The 26,634-nt window shown below is 37.9% G+C and overlaps 2 protein-coding genes and 1 pseudogene across 3 annotated transcripts in view; all 3 read right to left on the minus strand.

Annotated features, from left to right (window-relative positions):
* Window positions 1–26,634, minus strand: part of GPS1 (geranyl diphosphate synthase 1) — a 316,841-nt gene that overhangs the window by 83,592 nt on the left and 206,615 nt on the right. For both annotated transcript variants that reach the window (XM_089377112.1, XM_089377113.1), the window contains exon 11: window positions 3,935–4,033. In XM_089377112.1, the coding sequence (XP_089233238.1) occupies window positions 3,935–4,033 (99 nt within the window). The remainder of the gene's footprint in view (window positions 1–3,934; window positions 4,034–26,634) is intronic.
* On the minus strand, window positions 8,700–9,705 carry LOC149225514 (uncharacterized). Its single transcript, XM_089375105.1, has 2 exons — window positions 9,616–9,705; window positions 8,700–9,484 (listed from the first exon to the last, which is right to left on the minus strand). The coding sequence occupies exon 2, from the start codon at window positions 9,457–9,459 to the stop codon at window positions 8,989–8,991; it is 471 nt and encodes a 156-aa protein (XP_089231231.1). The 5' UTR covers window positions 9,460–9,484; window positions 9,616–9,705; the 3' UTR covers window positions 8,700–8,988.
* LOC149225515 (stem-specific protein TSJT1-like) lies at window positions 17,708–24,991 on the minus strand (annotated as a pseudogene).

The following is a 26,634-nucleotide window of genomic DNA, read 5'->3' on the forward strand; positions in this document are numbered from 1 at the left end:
AAAGTTCCACAAAATTTGGTTATGTCTAAGTCTTAGTTTTAATTATTAAAAAATTCTCACTGGTCGGGATTTTTAATAATTATTTCATGTAAAATGTAATAAGTGTTCTTTGTAGAAGTTGGAGCAGGTGTGAATAATAAAAATTAGACCTCTACACCTCAACTTTCTATCTAGACACACTATGAGGGTGGAAAAGTATGTATTTAGTATTTACCCCTCAAAAACCCAATTTTTATAAGTTTTGGCAAATAATTAGCAAAAGATAAAACGAGAAAAAATAAAAATTTCTCTCCAAGTGAAAATGATAAAAAAAAGAGATGGAAATTCCCAAATATTAAAGTCAAGTCAAAAAATGATGGGAATTCCATTTACCAAGAGAAGATGGCCCAAGGAAAAATTCAATGGTCCAGAAAAGAAGCCCATGCCCCAGCAAATTGATTTTTTTAAGAGGATGGTCCATCATGGTTGAATTGAATGAGAGATTATTGATGAAAAAAATTGAGAAAAAATTTTAATGGTTCAAAACAACTCTGGGATCAAATTTTTGGTCAACCCAACACCTCCTTCAAGGCAAATGAATTCTCCTCCTCAATATTTGCGCAGCTTCATCCAGGGTCACCATCTATTTGGCTTGGATATGGTCGTTTGCTCCTTGGATATAGATGTTTCACTTGGAGAGGATCCTCCTCTCATTTTCTCTATAAATTAAGGCTCTCAATCCTCACATGTATGACCATTGTAATCAAGCTCTTGGTTATCGAAGCTTTGCTTTGTAATGGAAATGTTTTTGAGCTAATAATAAAGAAAGACTTTGGGTTTAAAGCTTGGTAGTGTTATTCTTCTAAATCCATAGTAATACTCTTCAAAGTCGTTTATTCTTAATGCTCTACTAGTGCTTATTGATTTTGTTAAATTCACTTGCCATGTTGTGGATCTATTATTTGTAAGTTATCTTACATTAATATTTGAGTTTAGAGAAACACTCTAGATCTAGAAGCTCTAGTGGGTTTTTGGTTGGACCCCTAGTCTTCTTTTTCATTGTGCTATCTATCTCCTTGTGGATCTAACAAATTTATTTCAAGTGTGTAGAGATCTATAGTTTTTTTTGAAACAGGTCTTGAGCGCTGGGTAAGCTTTTGGTTGGATGAACCAACTCTCAAGCAGATAGAAATTTGAAGAACCCACATCGAATTATCTCAAAGGCTTATCATAAGATATATTTTAAAGGGAGTTTCCTTGCCATAGCTTGTAAATCTTATCATTAATTCTTCATATCTATTTATGTGCTTTATTTGTCAGATCTAGCTATTTTAGAGCTTGTTTCTTGCTACCCAATAGCAGAGGTGTCCTCGCACTCTTTGGGCTAGTAGATTTGTAAACTTTTTTCATATTTATATTCTAACCCCTTCGTATATAAATCATTTTTCCCTTGTATATATTTGGATCTCCTCTCTATTTTTGCGTGGATCTCAAGGAAGATCAAGGATTTGGCTCGGGAATTTGTCATAAAAAAAAATTGCATGTGGAAGCTTAAGGAACAAAGACACAAATAATTTTTTTAAAGTTGAAGCCTCACTTATTCATTGATCAAATCATTATCCTCTCCTCTCTCCATTGCTTCCGCAGATCCTAGTTGGCTAGGGTTTTTGAGGGTTATTCAGGATTGATTTTAAGGAGAGCCATCATTTGAAGCTTGTGAATCAAGATCAGAATTTTTTTGGGGAAGTCGTCCTCATTATTATTGAAGTCTTTTCCCTTGGTTGCAATCATAGCAGACGTTTCTCCTTTCTTCTTGTGCGAAAATTCCTCCTCTCTTGAATGTCTAGCATCTTGAGCGAAAATATTTTGAAGGGAAACCTAAATTTTTCTTGGAGAAATTTCCTTTGTAAAAATTTCATCATAAATTTTGTAAATAAATTTTCATAATTTTCTTAGCTCTTTGAGGAAGGGGTATTAGCTCATTGAAGTTTAATTTTTGTAAACCCTCCTCTAGATCTAAGCCCTTATTCTTGTCTAAGATGGTTTCACCTTGTATTATTAATAAAAAGAATTTTTCTTAAGGGAGCTTGGGGTTTCTTCCCTTTGGTATCCCAACTCCTCATTTGGAAGGAGGACCTCTTTGATGGTGGTGGTTGACTTGTTAGCTTAGATTAGTTTTCTTGCTCTTTTTTCATCATCTAGTTGCATTAGCATTCATAGATCTAATTTGATTTGGCAAGTAGTTTTAAATCACTTATTATTCACTTGATCTAACTTGCTTTTGTGTTCATTATTCTCTTGACCTCATTTGCATTTCTCCATTGAAGTAGCTTTATTTTCTTGATCTCATTATCATTTTTAATTGACGTAATTTGCTTTTGCTTCATTGGGAAATTTTCACTTGCTTCATTAATCATTTCCATAAGCTAATTTCATATTTGATATCATAATTTGTGCTCAAATTTCTAATTAATAATTTGACCATTTAAGGTGAAATGGTATTTTGCTATCGATAATTTTAAGAATATTTCACTTTTGAAGCATCTTATTCTAATTGTCAGTCTCACTTGAAGCAATTTTATTACTTAGTATCTAACTTGCATTTTAGATCTCTCTAAAAATTACCTCCAATCATAAGCTTGGTTGATAGACATCTAGGGCAAGCTTCCCTAACTGTTATTCAATCTCCATAAATTTAAGTTTGGAACAAACGTTAAAACTTGTGACCTCGCAATTCTCTTGTGGCTGAGTCCGTTGTAGGAACAAAGGCACACGGGTTGCATTGAAATCCTAAGGAAGTATCATTAATGAGGAATTAGCCTTCTCACATAGCCTTCTTGCAACCACCTCACTACTTACCAAGTTGAAGAAATTGAGGAGAAGTCAAACCGTAGATTAGGCATATAATAAAATTTACCAAGACCACTTGATCTCACACACTCACTGAAAACATTTTCTCATTTTGCAGTTGGTTATATTACAATTTGGATTATGAGCTTGTCACTTACTTGCATATTCTTGTATTTGTTACTTTCATTTTTATGTGCTCATATTGTCCTTTAATGTTATATCTTACTTGAGCATCTCTTTTAAAGTACAAGCTTTCTTCTCTTGCATGTTCCATTTCAAATCTTGTTGCTCATATCTCTCAGTTGTATGTGACCTATTTTTCACTAACGCTTGTTTTGCAGCTTGCTATTCTTGTATCTTGAAAATCATACCTTATTTGCAAGTATTGTGACTTTCCTTTGAGCATATATTCTTTGCAAGTTATATTTAAGAACACTGGTCTAGTTATATTTGTCTTGCAGGATATCTTGTTGAATATAACTGATTTATATCCATTATTGATGGTTATATCCTCTTAATTATTCATACTTGTTAATCAATCTCATTTCAAGATACAATTGAAGTTGTTAAATTGGTAATTGCCTTACTAATTATCTCATAAGCCTTGTTATCCTTAACAAGTTTTCTTTTAGAATCATCTTCAGAGACCAACCCCCTTGGTTCAGCTAGGAGAGAACCTAAACAGAGAGGGTTGGGAATAGGTGACAGCCCCTTCTCTGAGCATTTCGCCTTTAAGGCCACACCTAGTGGGATTAGGGACTTTTCCCACAATAATAGGTGTGCATCCTAGGTGACCACAGGAGAGAAGTAGCACAACTAGTATAAGGCTTTCTTGAAGTACCATACAGCGCATATGAAATTTATAGTGGAACCGTTATCTTGCTAACATGTGCACTTGGTGAAAAGCATGGTATATCACTTTACTAAACCCTAAACAAGAGGAATTATCTTATCCATGCATGTATTGTTTTATTTACAACAGAAAAATAATGTTAGTGTGAACAAATAATTTAACCAAGAAAGAGATCAGACTAAAAGGTAATTTTCATAAACAATATCTAAAGTTGACAGAACAATTTTGGATCAAGCATTGTAACGAACTCACAAGATCAATATCTCCAGGCTTTTTGAACTTTCGGCTGATTACATCATGCAACTGTGGAAACTCTTCCAAAGCAAACAATAATGGAGCAGTAACAATCCCCTGAAAGAATTTGAAATTGTTGAGGGTACAAATTATAAAACAATGCACTACAAAATTCTGAAGTTAAATACATGCACATATTAGAGTATAAAATAAGTAAGAAGTAACATGTTAAGAAGTCCATTGCTTCCCTTTTGACAATGATGTTTCTAGGATGATATCACTCCAAAGAAGCCAAATAAAGGAACATGAGGTAAATTCAATTGTCTTATACAAAATAATAATATCAAGTTACAACACATTTAGTTCATTTTTTTTAAGTCACCTTTCCATCTTCAGTTCTGACTCCCACTCAATATCATGTCCAAGCCGTTCAATGGAGCAAAACATAAAAGCTAACAAATGTCATATCAGATCATTAGTCACTCTATTACCATGCTCATAATGCACAAAGTAGCCTAAACGGGAGGTACGCAATTTCAGAGTTATACCAAACTCGCAAGTCTCTGTTATGATAAATTGTATACATTTATATAATCCTGCTTTTTCCCAAATGAAATGTACAATGTTGCCAAGAATGCAATCCATAAAGCTAATAACATAGATAATTGTTTAGAATTACCTAAGAAGATTGAAATCTCACATCAGTAACACTGGAATAATTCTTGACACACTTTTTATCGATCAGGAGATACATATGTATGTGGATGTTACTATGCAGTAATTTTACAAATAATTATAAAATTGTCCCATCCCTTTTGGACACGTGATTTCCTGATATATATCTAATATACAGGTGGTCCTTATTTCTACTATTATTTTCCCCTATAAAACCTTTTTGATAACTACTGTTGCTCACCTACTTACAGATTGCTTTAGAATATATGAAAGGTATCACTAGCAAAAGCTCAGAAAAGTATCTAGCAACAGAAACAAAAGGAAAAGCACATGGGTAAAGAAGTGGGTCTATCAAACTAAGCAAGTTTTGCTTTTCTAACAATTACCATGTCATTGTTGCTTGCACTTGTTTAATAATTTTACGCCATATTCCAAGGCAAGCCCGATCCAAGCTTATTCAGGTTTCCCGCAATCATAGCCAATGATTTTGAGCTTTCTCTTAACCAACATGATTAGGGTCTGTCCACTTAAACTTCAATAACCTACTTGATCTTATCTACATGGCAGTCAATTTGTCTTTGGTTACTCCCCCTTCCCTAATTATTCATCATATCAGATACCTTTTACTCAAGGACTTAGGAATTTGTCCTAGGATTTGGCACATGTATAAGGGTTAATGCTGTTCCCTCATGGTAAAATATAGGCAAATTCTAAGATTGACTTTTATTATGTTCTGTTAAAAGAAATCACTAAATGTGTACCACCTAGTGGCACACCCAGAAGTTGGACCCACCACTACACGTGGGTGCTATTGAAATTTGTAACTAGGTTCGGTCTTCATAATATCTTATGTATTCTTGATTTTATGTATTTGACATAAAAGAAAAAGAAAATTTATTATTATTATTATTTTATAGCATGGGTTTCATGCTCAAGATCAATTTATTTTTAGGTCAAAGCACCCATTGTGTGCTTCTAGGGTTTTGTCATAGAGTCAAGGAGTCAAAAGAGTCATTGTTATATGTAATAGACCCTATTGGGCATTTTGTATCAAGTCAAAAAGAATTTATTTAAGTCAAATTGTGTCAAAAGTCCCTCCAAGACCAAGTAAGCCTACAAAGGATGAAGTCGGCCTCATGATGACAACTCGTACTCCCAGAAAAGGTATATATACAAGATACTCAACCTCATTTGAGAAGCATCCATCAAACTCGATTAAAGGATAAGAAAAGAAGCCTAAAGCTAATGAAGAAGAAGGAGAACAAAAGGAAGCAAAATCGAAGTTTTGAAGTCTGATTTTGGGCCACTATATCCCACACGTGCAAAGAAATTAGGGCACACTTTGTTGCTACAAGACCGAATTACAGTGATCTAAAGGAGCTGAAGTTTTGGTGTCAAAAGAATCAAATTTGTAAGCCGAATTACTAAGGAGAAAGAAGCACAATAAGCAAAGGAGAGTGAAGACCTATTTACCATCTTTTCACTCACATATGCAAATTAGGGGTTCTGCAATGAGGCCGAAATCTGCAGTCATTAGTTGCAGGTCCAAACTTGAGATCAGAAGTGAAGTTGCAGTGGTTGTGAAGCAATACGACTAGAGTTGACTTTGTGGAAGGGAAGCTCATCTAAAAGGAGGTCGACTTGATCTTGGAGGGGTCTTTGTTTGGGTCTAAAGGTCTTGGAATTCGTCATTTGAAGATTCTAATAGAAGCGAAGAATCCTTGTGGGGTTTCCTCTCCTGGAGAGGTTTTGGGCCTGGCTAGCAACCTGCATCTTGGGTCCATTTGTTCCATTGATCTTCATGTTTTGGTAGTTATTTGATGATAAAAACACTATAATAATAGAAAATAAGAAGCTGACTATAAGTACTACAAGTTGAAGTAAAAGAACATCACAAGCAGTTATCAAAGTAAGAGAAATCACCCCAATCTAGCTACCCTAGATTTCTCAACAAGTGCCTTGCATTGGCATCCATATAGCATGCCCCTAGCTCTGTGACACTACATTGGGATCTATGTCATTTTTTTTGGGATCCATGTACTTCATTTGGATACATGACACTGCATTATATGCGACGGTGCATCGAGCAATCATAAGGATACCACATCATCATAGTTGTTGCATGGACCATTCCTAGAGGACACACATGCTTCATTGAGAATATCCTCACATTTGTGAGTCGCTAGGGCACATTTTTTTAGGGTGGCCAGATTTAGTGTTGATGTTGATAGCTCGAACAAGTGCTTCAGCATGAGCTAGGTGTCAAGCATGCAAAAGATGTCCAAAAGCCTCTTTAGGTACTTGCCCATGTTGAGTAACACTAATTAATTAATGTTGGCTATTAAACTAAGGTTTCTAATGAAAAATGAATTTAATGGATTTTAGTGAATTAGATCTCATCTCTACCATTGATCTCACTGGGCTAGGATTTAATCATAGCCATCCATCACTTTGGAGATTGATGATTATAGATTTGGCATAAAGAAAATTATAAATGAATCCTAGTGGAGAAAGACACATCGAATGCTTGGGAGAGAGATTTTCTCAAGAGAGACTAAAGAGAAGTGAAAGATGTGTAGCTACAGGATTCATGTGAGCACAGGTTTGTAGGTTGAGTGCACAAGAGGAGAGTCGATACCAGTGAAACATGAGTCTCTGATCACTCATGATTATTTGCAAGTTCAACTCTATTTGGCCCTCAAACGATTTGATTCAACTCTACGCAAGTCATATGGTCAACGAAACTTTGACTCATGATTCACCGATTAATCACAATTCAGGCGACTTTCAACCCTCGACTCGGCGAGCACGAGTTTTAACTTTTATGGTTGCCGCATTGTTCGTTGTGTGGTTTAGCTAGGTTAAAATTAAATGCCGGTCCGAAACTCACTTCTCACTACTCGGCCCTCAACTGATACGTCGAGATACTTATTCATTCATGATATATATGAGATACTTATTCATTCATGATATTTTGGACATCTATTGATATTATGCATTGTTTGGACATGACTTTATTGAATATCAATGTAAAAATTTTTTTTTTAATTCAATATATGTGTATATCTTTATTTATTCAATTCACCGATTTTTTCCCGATCTAATTAAAACTCTTTGCTCTATTCCCTTGTCGATTTATTGTCGATTTTGAGTCCGGTAACATTGGCTGACACTCAATTGTGTCTAGGCCAAGGGTGTGCCACGTGGAGGAGAAGGAAAAATTGTTGACGCTGAGTTCTAGCACGCAGGACGAGATTTGGGGAGGCTGAGAGGGTTGAACTTGAAACTAGACTTGGGAAGAGGCCAAGTTGCTATTGGAGTGCTAAAATTGTTAAGGACAATCAACATAGGTGCAAGTCGAAACTTTGAGGGGGTCGAGGTGCCAAGTTCCACTACTATATTTTCTATGTATTCTCTGAGGGTTATTTTCCTTGATAAACGAGCCCAAATTTTCTTGAATAATAGAAAAGTGAAGGAGAATTTGTTGGACAAAATTCTACTATGTTTTGTGACTGGCTTTCTATTAAATTTTTGTGGTACTTCCTCTTGGGGCTTTATTAATCAAACCTTTACAAGGGTTTCTGCAAAACCAAAATATTCCAAGAATCTGGACATGAACCTTAGTGATGCAAACAAATTCACAGATCCTTAGCAATAATATGATCATACTTCAAACTTAGAAGTGGAGTAATCCTCACATCCCTGCATCAATGTCCATGCTTCACATCACAATGTACCAACGGCATTGCCTTTTGCAAATAAGTTTTGTCATTGGCTTCCATTGTCTTCCTTATTTCACAGAGATTATGGCTCAATCATCAAGGGAAATTGGTAAAGGTCAAAGGAAAGGGGGGAGTTTTGGTCATTTTGGAGAATGACAAGTCAAGCCTCTTCAAAAAAGGTCAACAATACCATTAAGATCATTGACGCTATCATCTACAGTTTTAGTATCTAGCATCTACCCTATTTTGTATTTTCCATCAGCATTCCCATCTATAGTAGCAATGACCAGTGTTGCACACATCGCGATCGGGATTTAATCGGCGCCGGGAAAAAAGCGGAAAAAATCGTTAAAATCGGGAAAAAATCGGAAAAAAGCGGGAAAAAATCGTTTGGCACAAAAATATTCATTTTTTTTCAATTTTTTTCAATTTTTTTAATATCTAAACCATCTACAACATAAAATAAATACATTGACACATAAATATGATAAAAAAACTAATATATAAGATGTTTAATATCATTTCTAGCGCTAAAATCACACATAACATTGAATCATGTCCTGAATAGTAAGTCCTGAGTCCCAAGTCCAACTCAGCCTCAAAATATCAACAAAAAATATGATAATGTATCTCATCATGTCATAATGTCATATACAATAAAATGAAAGTCTAATCCTATTGATTTCCTCTGCCCCTCTTGCGAGAAAATGGCACAACTTTCTCTTTCCCTCTAGATGTAGAAGCTGGTGCCTGTGGTGGTGGAAATGGCAGTGGAGTCTGACGTGCTCTAGAAGCTGAAGAACTAGTAGTAGCAGCTATAGGAGGCTGAGGTGGACGGAGACCACGTCCTCTACTGGTGGTAGTGGCAGCCCGGGTAGCCCGGGTAGGCGGTGTCACCTCCTCCTCCTGCTCCTCCAACTCCTCCTCCTCCTGCTCCTGCTCCTGCTCCTGCTCCTGCTCCTCCTCCTCCTCCTCCTCCCCCTCATCCTGCACTAACCAATCCTCAGTGGGATCCATGAGAGGCCTCTCGGTCTCAACCCTCCATTCAGCAGTGGTGTCAATCCCATCCAATGACATGGCTTCCGTATCAGGTGTCTTCTCTAGTTGTTTCACCCACAATCGAAGATTGTAGTAGACATAGACCATGTCATTAAGTCTATGGGACTCCAACCTGTACAAAGTTCATGAAATAATAAATTAATAATTAATAATTAATATTATAAAAAAAATATTGTTTAAAACTTTAATGAATTCAAAAATTTATTTGGAAATTTGCAATATTTTAAATGTTTAAGTGTTAACCTATTGCGCTTCTTGTTGTGTATTTTTTCAAATACACTCCAATTGCGCTCACATCCCGAGGAGCTGCATGTTTGGCTGAGGATGCGTATGGCAAGATTTTGCAAAAGGGGTACTCTACCACCATACATCTTCCACCATGCGTCTACAACAAAATTACAAATAAAATTTTAAATAAACATAAGAAAAAAATGGAATTTGAAGAAACAATGAAATTTGAAACAAAGTTACAAAGTACATACTACAAACTAAAAAATACCTGGCATTTTAACCGTCCTATCAATGACAGCCATATCAAAGCCAAATAAGCCACCTGACAACTTATATTGCTCAATTTGTCTAGAGATCTCCATACGTTCTTCTGAAGATCTCACCATCTTCTGGACACAGGTTAATAATCCTTCCACGACCTCAACATCAAAATTAAACCCACATGCATAAGAAAATGCAGGGTTCAGGAAAAGCCCAGCAGCATGAATGGGACGATGGAGTGTGTTGTTCCATCGCTCATCAATGACCTTCCATAGAAGGAGTTGTCTCTGGAACCCATCATCTCCCTTGTCATCATAGTAGGACCGAATGGCTTCTTTGGCCCTGTCCATGGCTTCATACAAATAGCCCATTGCGGGCTTCTCACCATCTACCAACCGAAGAACCTTTACCAAAGGTTCAGTGACAGCGCACACCTCCTGCACTCCCGCCCAGAAGTCTTCTTGGTATGAAACAAGTCTGCAGACGGCCTCTCCTTCTGGTTTGCGGCTCATTGGCGAAGAACGCCACTCCTCTGAAACAAACATTCTCTTCAAATCCCACATAGAATTCAAGAGGGATTGAAGAGATATGAAACTCGTCGCAAACCGTGTAATGGCGGGGCGCACCAACTCTTTGTTGTTGGTGCATTTTCTCATCAAGCTAAGCACAGATGTGTGATTGTAAATAAATTTTGTGATGGTTTTTGATGAGTCAACAGCCTCTTTGACAAAGGGAATTTTCCCTATGTCCTCTAACATCAAATCAATACAATGGGCAGCACAAGGTGTCCAAAATAAAGTAGGATGCCTGTCCATAAGCATTCTACCAGCAGCAACATAATTTGCAGCGTTGTCCGTTATGACTTGGACAACATTTTCTGCACCCACCTCCAAAATAAACACATCCAGCAAATCACATAAATTTTTTGCATCTTTGATTTGATGAGTTGCATCAACAGATTTGATAAACATAGTCCCCAAGGGACAACTAACCAAGAAGTTTATAAGGGTTCTCCCCTTTTGGTCAGTCCAACCATCTGACATAACAGTGCATCCTGTTTGTGCCCATGATGCCCTAAAATCCTCCAATCTTTGGGTGCAGTCACGCTTTTCATCTTGAAGAAGCCGGCCTCTGAAATCATGAAGAGAAGGGAGTTTGTACCCCGGGCCAACACTGGCAACAGCATCAAGAGTAGGTTGGAAAAATGGATTATTCCTTATAATGCTGAAAGGAATATCACTCCAGAGGAGAAATTTTGTCATCAACTTGTCAGCTTTTTCTTTTTCAGTTCTTTTCATCATTGAACCGATAGTTGGTTGTGAACCAGGTGTGGTTCGAGGAACAAAATATGATGATGCAGCAAACGGATTGACTGACGCTGCAGTAGAACCTGTGCCACTTGGCCCACTTCCTTCAACTGACCTTTTTAGTTGCCTTTTGAGTTCTTCTTTGGCGTCTCTAGTGTGCTCTAATTCTCCCAATGCTCTCATGGCTTTTTGGATAATTTCAGCATTTGTCTTTAGACAGGGCCCCACATCACGTCCAGGGATTTGTGCAAGGTGGAACTTCAACCTGTACACCCCCCCGAATATTTCCTTTCCACACAACTTGCAATACAAGTTTTGTCTATCATTCGGAGTTTTAGGGTCACCATATTCCCAGAAAGGATCCAATTTCCTTGGCATGTTTGTTTTTGAATTTTGAATTTGCAAACCTATGGAAAAATAAGGATTAGGAAATAGGAATTTAGGATTACATAAATGATAATAGTAAATACAAATTACAATTTAGCATTTGCAAAATTACAAGCTAATTATTTCCAAAATCCCAATTTCTAAACCCAAGTCACCCAACCAAATGCCAAAAAACAATGAAAAATCAAAAAAAATAAACAATGTTTAAAGAAAATGAGAAAATAAAAATCAAAAATTGGTTCTCATAGTCATAACAAATAACCCATCCCAAATCAATGAAAAATTTCCAAAAATTCTTTAAAAACAATGAAAAACAAAGTTTTTATTGAACCAAAACAAAAAAAAATTAATCTACATACCTGGTTTATGGACAAATTGGCGATCTTGGCTTGGATTCCTCCTAAAATCGCTTCGATTCGCTCCCACAACCGACGGCAACCCTCTCCCTCCCTTCTTCTCCTTCTCCTCCGCGGCGGACTGCTGAATGAATAAAAAAAAAATCGTTTTTTCCATATAAAACCCCGCTGCCCGCGCCCCCCGCGATTTTAACCGAAAAAATCGCGATTTTATCGAAAAAATCGCGATTTTTTGAAAAAATCGCGATTTTTTCGATAAAAATCGCTATAAAAAAAATGGGCGATTTTTTCGATAAAAATCGCGCTTTGAATCGGCAAATTTAAAAAATCGCGATTTTCCGATTTTATCGCGATTTTATCGCGATGTGTGCAACACTGGCAATGACTCAATATCTACAATCCATGTGCTACATTTGATTTTGAAGACTTATTGGGAAAATTGCAATTTATGGTTCAAATTTCTCATGTGTTTGTCATTTTATCATCATTGATGTAGTACTAGTTGTATGATTGAATTTGTATCGTCATCATGTAAAATTGTAAATGATTTAGTTTCTAAACTCTAAGGAGATTTGAGTCTTTGTCTATATTTCATTTCTGAATGTGTAATAATTAACTAGTGTTATATATTTTTGTGTGTAATAATTCACCATTGTTATATATATATATATAGATATATATATCTAGATATATATATCTAGATATATATATCTAGATATATATATATATATATATATATAATGCTACCATCATCATCATCATATAAAATTGTAAATGATTTAGTTTCTAAGATCCAAGGAGATTTGAATCTTTATCTATAATTCATGCACATAGCCACTGCGTCCCAAGGGAACATGCCAGCAATTTCCATGGCCTCAGTCATCATTGTCAATGCATCATGGGAATCAACTTCATGAATTTCATACTCATCATTTTCTTCTTGAGCCTTTGTAGTTAGAACTTCGGACAAACATTATGCATCCATTAGTATTTCAATTTGTACTACATTAATATTCCAATTGCGGTTTATTAACAATATAAATATTTTATTTTGTAATCATTTTGCACATTTAGTAATTAATATTATAATGACGAATAATAAAATTACTAAAATAGTTTACATAATCATTTTGATAATTACTAAACTAATGATTAGAATTATTCAAATTCATAATGAACAATTGCAAGATGTAAACTCTCATATTTAGGTCGCATTGGATTTTTTTAAATACATATATTTTATGTACCAAATTGTCATCCTATTTGATTCTTGATATAATGGTCTAATATGCATTGAAATAGAAAACAAGGAAAGTGAACAAGGCAAACGAATCTTGTTTACTCAAAATCAATCACATCAAGATCAAAGAACTAGAGAGTGATTAAAAAACGAATTCTCATACATTCAACCCATTAGCAATTGTCAACCAACAAGATGATCTTCTTCCAGTAGAGAGTTGTGAGGTACATAGTCCGAAAACACTCAATGACATAAATGTTGATAAATCCAACTCAAGGAAACTTGAGAATCGTTACTGAAGTTCTCTTCGTCAGAACACTCAGGGATACAAACACATAAGCAATATCGACGTTGTTGAATTTTCCACTAGATGAACAGTAGAAACCAATTCTCTGATCTAATAATTACTGCCTATTGATCTTTAACAATTTATCATTATGCCACCAATATCATTGAGCAATTATACATAGAAAATCTCAACAGTAATGTAATGAAAACAGTGAGATCATAAAGACTCAAGAGACAACCATGCACAATAGAGACAACAAAATTTTCCCTAGTAAACCCAAACTTGGGAGAAAACCCAGCAACGCCTTTTCTAGGAGAAATTTTCTTCAACAAGGCTTACAAATCCACATTGCCTAGAAATGTGTGCCAAAAATCCAAGTCCAAGCTTCAGTCAAATTTATCCTCTGTCTAACCCCACATGTGGCTAATATAGAACAGAGATGATGTTGAGTGAGTGATCAAATCAAGTGTCACATCATCTATATATATACAAATTGAATGGGTGCATTTACCCCAAGGGACACACCCTTTCATGGTCAGGTCAACTCATCCCTTTTGGGCCCACATGAAACCCAAAAATAAAATTTATTTTATTTTAATTTCCATAATTCTTCTACGTCGACTTAGGAGTCCTCTTGGCATGCAGGAATACCTCTTGATGCTACACAAAAATCAACATTCTCCCTTAGCGATGGAGGTATTCTCCTTCGCTGCAATAGTTCTTCCTTTAGCTGCAAATTTTCCTTCCTTAAGAAAAGTTTGTGAGCTTGTCATGTTGATGCATGTCTATAGATAACCCCATCCTTGAGTGGCAATGTAACTCCTCACATGCACATGAGTATCCAGGGAAATTTACCTATGGTCAAAGTCCATTAACATGTCCAATATGGCTCCTTAGGTAAATATATCTATCTCCTATGGTCAAAGTCCTTTATGACATAGCCAAGTCCTACTAACTTCTCAGGATAGACTCTTCCCTTGGACCATTCACCCAGCCAAATTTCTTTATGGCTTTTTAGGTGAATTACATATATCTCCTATGGTCAAAGTCCTTCATGACCTGGCCACGTCCTTCTGGCTTCTCAAGAGAAGATATGTCCAATCCCGTAATTTGCCCCTATAATTTCCTTGGGCCATTCATCTTTCTGGTCAAAGTCCTTTATGACCTAGCCAAGTTCTTTTAGCTTCTCAATTGAATGTAAACATCTCCCTTGGTCAAAGTCCTTTATGACCTAGCCAAAGTCCTTTATGGCTTCAAGAGATGCTCAGCCCAATTCTACAAAGACCTCATCATTGCCTCTTAGTGAGGGAGACATTCAACATAATACCAAGCTCATCTTTGAAGTACATCCACAACCTACTTATCTATGGATATGTATTGGAGCTCTAGTGCTCCTCTTTGCATCATGTCTTGGATGAAGTGACCTGACCACGTCCTTCTAGCATCTAAATGATGATTTGGGGTAGCATCAGATATGCTCTAGCCATGAAAATTGGTGAAGAGGCTAAAGCACATGAGATCTCCAAGACCCAAAAATGGTTTGGACAGATTGTACCCTGTTTGGGAGATATTAAAATAATTAATATTTTAATGGAGTTCCTAAGTCTAAACTTAGGAAAAATAAAATATTAATGGGTATTAATATAAAACTGGGTTAGAAGGTTCCAAAAGTCATGGATCAAGCCAAATCTAATCTTAGCCATTGATTAGAGATTTAATCTTGGTCATTGAAGGATCAACAGGAAAAGTATAAGAGGAGGCTTGAGGGTCAGTTGGAAGACACACCATATTGATCAATCAGTTCGATTTTCTAGAGCAGGGTTTGCTGAGAGAATCGAACCAGTGATCTGTTGCAGCAAGGGCAGTTCAGCACGAGGCCGAGAATACATAAAACAGAGGCATAGATAGTACTAGAGAGACAGTGCAGATCTTGGAGAGGCTAATGCAGAGGCAGCTGGGAGCTACACAGAGGCTAGCAGAGCTGATGCAGGGCCAAGAGGCAATGCCAGGAAAATTTTCGTGGGGAACACTGAGTGTTGGTTAGCCGGCAAGTGTGACGCAGTCCCTGTAGAGTGACGCAGATCAACAGAGAAGCTTGGAGCAGCTTTCATTGTCCAACTAAATATTTGCCATTATTGTTGTGGGATCGTTCATCCGGTGATTGATCAGCCGGAATATCTGTCTCCGAGGAGAGGTACTACTGCTGAGTGTGTTCTCCGTTGGGTGAGCCATTTTTGGCACCCAATATGTATTTAGAAACTACATAATAATAAAACCCTCATATCTGTTGCACTAGTTTTCTCGCATTGGGTTTTTCTGGGGACGATTGTCCAAAAATAACAGTGTCCCTTATGTGTTTGTCTCAGTTATTTCAGTTGTTGATCTGTATATGAATTAACGCTGCATTTGTGTTTATTTCAGGATTTATATTTATAAATAACTTGTTAATGGAATAAGCAAGTAGGAGAAATTAAACTAGATAATGCAGTAGGGATTTCTAACGTGTCAGACTTAGAAATTTCAACACTAAAGATACATTGCTTCATGACTTGCAAAGCTGGTTGTGATATACTTTGCCTCTACCTAAATCTGTATTATCTTGTACCCACACTTCACGTCCTGAGACATTTCTCAAGCCATATCCAATTGTACAACATAGGTACCACATCCATTGTTGCCATCCAATGTACATGCCTCGGCTCAACCATAAACTGGTTCAGGGGGCTTCACTGCAGAGCAAATATATGGCCCAGTGTTAACTAGGTACATCAAGGATCCAATCAACTACCTATACATTGCGAGATCCACAAACTCAGAATATAAGGCAGAATCACATAACTTCATCAAATTGGTCACCATCGATGTAACCATGGACTTGCACTCCATCATAACGAATTTCCTCAAAAATCTGGATGATGTTCTTCCTTTGACCTATGAAGATTTCATCTAGCCTTTGCTACACCTCCAATCCCAAGAAAAGGTGTAACAGGGTAAGATTATTCATCTCAAACTTCTAGAGCTAACTCTCTCTAACACTGCAACAGATCCATCTGTGGTAATCAAGGCTACTTCCTTTGTCTCACATGCAAGTCTTTCTACCACTATTTCTCCCTCTATTATGTAAGCAATTCCTTTTCTATTGTTGCTGCCACTGGCATGTAGGCAAGTCCTTCCGCTATTGCTATATCCTCTGTGATGTAAGCAAGTCTTGCTATTGACATGGTCTCTTCAAAGAAGTCATACAACTTCTAGAGACCTTCTGTCTCTGACCATCTTGACAATCTTGACCCATGACATCATTCCAATCAACCTGATTGTCTACTCCCTCGGGACTGGAAGCTCTTCCAGTCATCTGGTATGATCCTGGATGTCCTGACAATCTGTACAATCTTTCCTCTCAAACATCAAACATTTTGGTTGAGTCTATGCTCGAGTCCAAGAGTCTGACCAACTGGTGACTGGAGAAAAAAAATTCTCGCAATCCACTCCCTCTTACTGAGAGAAACCTATTGTCACAAGCCTTTCTTTGTTCTTCCTGATGCTGCCATCTGCTACTAGAATCATTACTTTGACAACCTTCATGATGTACCTGCAAACCTCATTCAGGAGGCCACGAAAGAAACAACTATAACCAAGCAAAAAATACAAATTCAAGACATTCACTCGGGAAAAATAACAATAATCAAGAGAGAAAGATATGAAGCACTTATCTCTTGATTAAGGAAGAAATTGCCGAGGGTTGTAGGGGATTGTCAATTTCCTCTAGATCCTTTCCTCCTTGCAGAAATTAATGAACTCCATTTCCAATCTCATTCAGCTTAGATTCCTTCGTCTTCTTCAGAGGTGGATGCTCATCCTCATCCTCATCATCAAACTATTCTAGGATTTCATCCCAAAAAAATTCAATACCAATTGTAACCTCCAAGTCTTCTCAAGCGTTTACAAACCCTAATTCTTCCAACTCATGACACATGCAAGCATAAAGACTCCAAAACGAATAAATCAATAAACACACCTCAACTTCCTCTGGATCTAAAATAGCTTCCTTCTCAAACATGTCTTCCATTTTGGGCTTGCTCCTCTAGCCCACTATCTTTAGTACCACTTGTTATCCTCGTTGTAGCACCTGCCCTTTGGCTACTACAGACTTCCTTTGTCCACAGACTTCAACCAGTCTTGGCAGTCCTAGGCACAATCACCATAGCAAACTATTGCACTTGGGTTGATCCTTTAACCCTTGTATATCATGCTAATTGCAGTTATTCTAAAAAACTCTAGGGAATGGTGCAAAAGATGTTCCACATCCATTCTTCAAACCTTGATCATCATCAAAAAAAGTTAATGAACCATTTGATGTACAACTCCAAAAGATAGAACATTTCCCTTTATGTCCCTGACTACCAGTAGAGTCTTCGAACTGTTATTGAATAGAACGAAGGAAAAAGAACCTTCAAAGTGATTCATTACTTAATTAGCAAGAAACAACCCTCTGTCACGCAAAGCTTTAAATGCTTCTATTGTGACCATCACCTCATTGGCATTATTGGTAAGTCCATAATTTTGTCTTAGTAATGGAAAATTCCAAATGGTGCCCACAAACACATAGAACGCATCATCTACAACTCCAAAGGACTTGAGCATGGAAAGAGCTTCTTTGTGATGAGTGTATGCCATGAATCCATGGGGACCCAATTTGAATGATGTGGATTTCAGTTGAGTGGAAACGAAAATGTCTTCCAATTGTTTATCATTTTTTTTCAAATTTGAGGCTTGATCTTTGTCAGTAGTGTTGATCACTACGTGTCAACGACCCATAGCAATACAACCCCTTGTTTTTGCAAAAGGAATAGCGTCTGATCAACGTGTCTGTGCCATTCAACTATCATCATCAGCCCGATCATCATGTTATAATGTAAACCATTCCGCATGTGTATAATGTAAATAATCTTAGTAGATCTGTGTCGTGTATGTAATTGCCTAGGTAAACCTACTTTTCAGGTAATGATCTACATTCTGGGAGGTTTTTTGTCTCACCGATCCACTCTCCAATGGTCGGCAGAGTTTTCCTTCAACCTTACCCCAAAGTCAGAATGGATTTTGTCACTGGAATCTTAGGCGAGTCCTAGTTTTATAGATCGAGTTTATGTAAAAGTGATTTGGGAATAACCTAACTATTTGGATAGGTTATTTTATTACAAATTGTTTGGTCTACTGGATTATATTTGTGTCGCAGAAATAGGTAGTCTGTGAAGGTCTTTTTCAAATGGGGTTTCCCCCTTATGATGTAAAAATATGAAAATTATGATGTGAAGTGTCTTGAGGGTTGGAAAAAATAATTTATCCCCTCATAGGTTAATTAATTAAATTTTCTGGCCAAAATTTAATTAAAATCCCAAGCCAGAAATTTAATTATTTCTAGGTCCTAGATAAATTTAAATTCTCTAAAGGCAAAATTCGTCAGTCCTTAAAAAATCAAATTTTTGAAGGTCTTAGGACTAAAGTAAATTAATTATTTTGCTAAATTTTAAGCCTTTGGTTCCGGGGGTTAAGTCAAAGTCAAAATTTTAAGAAAATTAATTCAAAATTTTAGTTTTTGAATTAATTAAAATGCATTTAATTGAAAAAATCGAATTTCCTCAAGAATTTAAAATTTCAACAAATGAAATTAAAAGAAATTTTGATCCTCATCAAGGATCAAAATTACTTTGACGAGGATCACTCGAACTAGCCGTTGAAATATTTATCTTTAAATAGGAAGTCATTTGTCAGTCAATTCATCCAATCTCTGGATCGTGTACTAAGCTCTCAAGCTCTCTTGTATACTTTTTTGAATTAATGCAAAAGTCTTTGGGGTTTCAACGTGTTGTAGTGTTCCTCTTCATGAATTTATGGTAACATTGTTTTATTTTTTGCTTAATATTATGTGAAAACTATCAATCAATAGCTCTCTTAGAATAATCTGAATACAGGTATCTTATTTAGTTTGTTGGGTCTAGGGTAACAATTTTAATTTTGATTGAAGTAGCAAGTATCTCTATTTCTTCAGAATTTTATTGTTGTTCTATTTCTCTACTTGATTTGATGGTTGATCTAGTGTTTGCAGAAGATCTCTCAGGTTCTCATTGAGCGTTTAGGGATAGTCTTCGGTTGGACCAGCCAACTCTCAACACATATTTTCTGAAGAGCCTATTTCATATAAGCCTCAGGATTTATCTAACGATAATCTTTTTTTTGCAAGGTGTTTTTGGGCTAGTACCTCTCTAAAATTTCAAAATCTTTTAAATATTTTGTGGAAATTTTAATAGATCTGGTTATTAAGAGCCTTAGATTATCAGATCTAGAAGCGGAGTTGGACTCATACTCCTAAGATCTGATAGATCTGTAAATTATTTGTATAGATCTGTTATTTACTTATGTAGATCTGAAATTTTGTAACATAATTTTGAATTTTAACACTTGGGTTTTTGGGATTTTCTCTATTTTTGTACATATTGGGTATTGGGCTTTTCTCTTTTCTTGTGTAGGAATAGAACTGAGAAATCAGCCAAGAAAATTTTCATATCTGAGCTAGATCTAGACTTTGGAGGGCAAGATCTGGGCTCAAAGATTGTTTGCAAGAATAGATCTGGGAAATCAACAAAGTAAATCTTCAAATCTGAGATTTTTTCAAACAGATCTGGGGGTTTTGAGACAGATCTAGGCCATGGAGGGCAATATCTTGTCCCAAATATTTTTGCAAGGCCAACCATTAAATATTTTGCAATAAATATGAAGATCTGAAACAAAATATTTTTTTTCAGAACAAGGGTTTCAAGTTTTGGGTCTCCTAAGCCCAGATCCACCTTCTCCTAGCCCAACGGTAGATCTATTGGCCCTGTGCTAGCTCTCATTGGCCCTAGATTCCCCTTGCTCCATTTCTGATTTGAATATTTAAATTTCTGAAGCTGATCACTGGTGGGTTTTTGTAGGAAATTTGGTTAAAATTTGTTTTTCAAGTATTGAATTTTTTTTTTTGGCAACTTAGGCAAGTGATCTTCAAGGCCTAGTGCCTAAGGGTTTGATCTCTAAACCATATTTTTCCTCACTGTTTGCTAGAGCAGTCATATATCTTTCTAATAGTGGTGAAAAACACATCTAAGTGGTTTGAAATTAATTTTAAAAATTGCTAAATACATTAATAAATCATTTATGTTTGATGTGTATCAAAAATTTGGTCTAGATCTACATTTTGGGTAACTGTTATCTCTAAATAATTCTGTTTTTGAAGTTTGAAATATAAAAGTTATAAAATTTCACGTGGGTTAGCCTAAAATCAATTCTGAAGTTGTCTAATACATTAAGGAATTAATTTCTTGAGTTGGGCATTCATCATTAGGCTTATTTCATGTTTTAATTACTCGTTGTAATAAGTATATTAGATCTGATATAATTCTGGAAATCACATCATAACAGGCTGAAAATTTTTGATAATTCATGTGGGCAAGTTTGGAAAAATTTCAGTAAATTTTTGGCATAAGGATATCATTGATAGCTTACTGTTTTCATTGTCATATTGTTGTTGTCATAAAAAAATTCTTACTATTGTCCTAAAAACTAATTTCTAAAAATTAAGTACTCTTTCATGGAATTGTGATAAAATGCATATCTTTTGTTTCATAAACTGAGTATTTTTTGAGCATTTGTTGACATTGATTACAAAGAAGTTTTTGTTCTCTTTGAGCTATAATTGTATCAAAAAGGATTTGAAATAAGCTTGTGGTTTAATTGTAATATTTTCAGGGGTTTATTTTTAAGTCTTCATCCAATAAAGTGAATGTTTTATTTTGGTGATTAAGGGCTTTTTGCGACACAAGTGCTTCTATTCCTCGAACCTAACTTCTTCTCATCATCTGGTTCATTTGCATATAAGTTAGTTTTGCATAAATAAAATTTACTTTCCAAGCATAAGCATACCGGAGGCATCGGGTATGTTAGATTTTCAGGAGAGGTATCGTTAATCACACCTTAGTGTGCTTCACCTTATCTTCTTTCTGCTAATTACTGCGAAATCAAGCTCAATATAGAAAGGATTGAAGGGTTAAAACTTAGATAGGCATTTAACTAAAATTAACCAAGATTCTCACATCTCATATTAACTTTAGGATTTTCACTTCATATAAGATAGTCATTCATCCAAGCAGCAGTTGCAAATCAATTACTTGATCCTGAATTTCCTAGCAAGATAGTTGACTCCATAAGGCACTAGCATCAATTGCTTAAAATCTAATCAAATCCTATAAATCTTGGTAAATCTGAATCAAGTACTTGGTTGCTTCATTGTGCCTCCCGAACTGGCTGGTTTCCAACTAGTTCTCCTTCATTCCATTTTCGTAGGGTCTACCCCCCTTAGCCTGTTGTAGGGAGATAGCTTAAACAGAGAGATTGGGGATCAGGGTGACAGCCCCCGATCTGAGTCGTTGTCGCAGTGCATAGACATTTTGTGCAACAACACGTAGCAGGAAGGTTGACAAGCTCTTGACGAGCAGCCACCACCAATTAATTAGAAATTGCCAACATTTTCCTTTACCTGTAGAGCTCTTAATCCTTTTGCTTCTGCTAATTCTGATACTTCTCATCCAGACCAGTTGTTATTCCTATTCCCTCAATCTCGAACATACGATGCAAATGACCTTTCAGATATTTGCAACTCCAGTTGTTGATTAGCCCACTTCTGCTACATCACCTTGTCTCAGCTCTACCAGCCCTCTCATAGACTTTAGAGCCCTTGGTTCGTCTCTAAGTCACAATTGCCCTGCTCCTAGGGCCAAGCCAGCTTGTGGCTAGCCCTAATTGACTTGCAGATACCCTAGTTATAGCACAGATCACATTGTGTTCCCCCTTAATGCCTCTTAGCCTGTCTCGGCATACAATCTGAGGTCCTCAGCCTTCCTTCAGACAATCACCTCAGTCTCCTTCAAACAGAGTTACATAGGTCTCCTTGTTGCAACCCACACTAGGCCACACTCCAGCCCTCTTCTAGAGCTAATTACCTTAAACTCAGACTAGCCTTAATCAAACCACAAAAGAATTTTGGCCTTCTCTTATGGTTGTTCTTCTTGCACAAGTGAGTCCATCCACATTGTCTTTTAGGTTGACTTCAATGCCTACTCTTTTAACAAGGTTTTGATACCATGCTGAATTTCTACAAGATGAACAGTAGAAACAAATTTTATTATTTGATAATTGCTACATAATGATATTTAGCAATTTATCTTTATGCCACCGATATCATTGAACAATTATACACAGAAAATCTCAACAGTAATGTAGTGAAAACAGTAGCATCATAAAGAGACTACCATGCACAATAGATACAACAAAACTTTCCTTGGGAAACCCAAACTTGGGAGAAAACCCAGCAAGTCTTCTTGTAAGAGATATTTTCTTCAACAAGGTTTACAAATCCAAATTGCCTGTTGAAGTTTCGAAGTTTACTTAATTTAGAAACACTTCATGCACTCTTTTTGATTTATTCCTACCTACTTGTTAATTTTTCTTTAACAAGTTATTTACAAAGTAAATATTGAAAATAAACACCATTGCATGCTCAACATATTATAGATCAACAACTAAAAGAAACAAGAACAAACACACCACATGACACCATTATTTTTGGACCAATGTCCCCGGCAAAACCCAATGCGGGAAAATCGGTGCAGCTATCTGAGGGTTTTCTTATTAAGCAATATCATAGTACAATCTGGGTGTCGTAACTGGCCTACCCAACAGAGAATTTCCTTAGCAGCTATACCTCACAGTTTGAGAGAAATCTCCTAGTTGAACCCTGGAAAACCCTTCCGGCAGCTCCTCAGCACAAAACTGCTCCTGCAACCCCAGCGTTTGCCCAATCTGGACTGCGTCAGCCCCTCTCTGTCTCACGCTGGCACTACGTCAGCCTTTTTGGGCCTGTGTCAGCCCCAAGAGGCCCTGCGTCAGCTCTGGGTGCCTTTGCGTCAGCTGCACTGGCCCCTTTGGTGCTTTGCGCAGCACTTGGCTTACTCTGCGTGGCCCTGCGTGAGCCCTTCCTGTACTGCATCACCCTCCTTGGTTGTTGTGCTGCTCTCCCGGCACAATCTCTGCCTTCTCTGTTCCTCTGTACTCAATGCCCCTCAGCGGCTCTCCCAATCACTAATTCTATCTCTCTTAGCAAACCCCGCTCTAGAGAATAGAATGATTGATCATCTAGTGTAATCTCCTAGTGACCCTTAAGCCTCCTCTTATACTTTTCCTGTTGACGATTCAACGACCGAGATTAAGTCCCTAATCAACGGCTAGGATAAGATCTGGCTTGATCCATGTCTTTTGGACCACTCTAACAAAAATTCATATTAATACTCATTAATATTTTATTTTCCCTAAGTTTAAACTTAGGGACTCCATTAAAAATATTAATTAGTTTAATATCTCCTTATCTGTTTAGAATCTACCCAAACCCTTTCTAAGTATTGGAGATCTCATGTTCCCCAACCTCTCCACCAAATTTTGTGGCTAGAGCACATCCGATGCTACCCCAAATCAACACTCCCTCTTAGCGAGGACTGTGCTCTAGCAATACTCCTCATTGAGTATTACTCTGATCATCCGACATCGGTACCTGTGTTGATGCTAGGCCTTCTTGCCCAACATCCTCTGGATTGTTGCCCATGATTCTGCCACTGCCACTACCGCATCTGTACAACAGCTCCCTCTGCATCCATGTTGCTGCTAGTCATTTCTCCCAGCATTGCATGCACACTGCACCTCCTCTCATCATGCTGCATCGTGTTGCCCACTGCTGCACTGCAACTCAATTATTGAGAAGTAAGTAGCTAACCTCCCTACTGGGCTAGAAACACCCACTGATGTTGAAGCTCCCTTTGCCGCTGGCAAGTGCTCCCTCTCTCTAACCTCTACGCTACTGCAACAACTCCCTGCATCTTGCACCGTTGCACACCTCGTTGTGCCTTCTTGCACTAGTGCAACACTCATGTGCTTCTCGCACTGCTGCAGCCTGCTAGCTTTGAGTTGTCTTGGGACTCCTGCACTGTAGCACTCTCTATCACTCCATCCGCATCCGTCTCTACCTACTCAGCCAGTCCTGCTACACCTCGTCGGGGCTCCCGTAGCAAGGTCTAATCCAAGACGCTGGGTACCTCGAGGACCCTGCCCCTCATCGTCTGTAGTCCCCCCTGACTAAAGCTCAATGTCTCCCCACTTCCGCTGAAGTGGCGTGTGCACTCATGGCATAATCATCATTTGTCAAAACTTCCTTCTCTGCCCATGCTGGCGCTACCTTAGTCTTGGAAGACTCTCCCTTACTCTTCTTCCTTCGGCACTAGTTCGCATAGTGACCCATCTCCCCACAGTGGAAGCACTTGATCTTGGAGAGATCTTTCTTTTTCTGCTTCTCCTACTCTCCCTCAGATATTAGGGCCACATCCTCCTCCTCCCGCTTGACCTTGATCCCTTTCTTGTTGTTACCTGTCTTTGACTGTCGTCTGATCTCTTCCTGGCGAAGAGCTGTCCACATCTCGTCCCAAAAGGTAGGAGAGTCCCTCTACCCAGGATGCTCTAAACAAACACTTCCCACTCTTCTGAGATAGCATTCAGGGTTTTCCTCACCATAATCTCCTGATTCGGTGTTGCTCCTATTGCAGTCAACTGATCTCGGATCTCATTCAGTCCTCCAAGGAAGGAGTCAATCAAATGACCCTTCTTCATCTGGTACGACCTCACCTGGTTCTCGAGCAGCATTCTTCTCTGCACATAAGTATGCTGATACAGGTTCTTGAGAGCCTCCCACATCTCAATTGTCGTTTCCTTCTCGGCCATTTGTGGTACCACATGATCCTTGACCCCGTCAAGGATAATGCACTTGGCCCTCACCATCGCCTCCTCGTACTTGTCGTTATCATTGGGGTCGATTGGGATAGCTATAACCTTCAAGGTGAAGTTCTTGACACGATTCCTGTCAAGCACTGATAAGATTCTGGCCTTCCAGACTGCGAAGTTCGATGCTCCATCCAATCTATCCTGGTCTCTTACCTCGTGTAGTGCCATGACGCTCCTCTACTTCCCTCCTGGAAGTTCTTTGTTCGACTCCTCTGAGCCTCTACTTCCCGTCTGGAAGTACTCTTATGGACTCCCTCTAAGCCCTAATTTCCCTCCTGGAATTCCTTCTGTCGCTTGTCGAGATGCCCCCTACTCTGATCGTCTTGTGCAACTGCACCACTGATCCGGGTTCCTCGGCTAGAAACCCTCGGTAACAACTCCTATGGCCCTGCTCTGGCAGGTACTATTCTGACTACAGTACCTCACCAGCTCCACTCTGCAATATTCCTACAGCCTTCTAGACCCCAGCAACTGCCTCTCTGTGACCTGCGTCAGCACCTCTCTGCCTCACGCTGCCTCTGCGTCACCCTAGATGGGTTTGCGTCAGCCTGGTATGCCCTACGTCAGCCCTCTGGCCCTCTGCGTTAGCAACACTGGCCTCTATGAGGCTCTGCGCAGTTCCCAGCTTCTTCTGCGTGGCTCTGGTTGGCTCTGTGTCACACTTCTTTGGCTTCTAAGCTATTAAAAACAACTTCTGCCACCTCGAGACCGCTGTTTTTTGTTGCTATTGCTCCAGTCAATTGATGTCTTTTAGTCCTCCTGTGATCTGTAATCACGCTCTGATAACATGTTGAAGTTTCTAAGTTTAAAAAAATTTAGAAACTCTTCATGCACTTTTTTTGATTTATTCCTACCTACTTGTTAATTTTTCTTTAACAAGTTATTTACAAAGTAAATACTGAAAATAAACACCAGTGCATGCTCAACATGTTACAGATCAGAAACTAAAAGAAACAAGAACAAAGACACCACATGACACCATTATTTTTTACCAATGTCCCCGAAAAAACCCAATGTGGGAAAACCGATGCAGTTATCTGAGGGTTTTCTTATTAAGCAATATCAGAGTACAATCTAGGTATCGTAACTGGCCTACCCAACAGAGAATTTCCTTAGCAGCTATACCTCAGTTTGAGAGAAATCTCCTGGCTAAAACCCCGGAAAACCATTCCGGCAGCGCCTCATCACAAAACTGCTCCTGCAACCCCAAAGTCTGCCCAATCTGGACTGCGTGAGCCCCTCTCTGTCTCACGCTGGCCCTGCGCCAGCCTTTCTTGGCCT

Source organism: Pinus tabuliformis, chromosome J (assembly GCF_031772625.1).
Source record: "Pinus tabuliformis cultivar Carrire ecotype Pingquan chromosome J, CPIR1, whole genome shotgun sequence".
Classification (NCBI taxonomy): Eukaryota; Viridiplantae; Streptophyta; class Pinopsida; order Pinales; family Pinaceae; genus Pinus; species Pinus tabuliformis.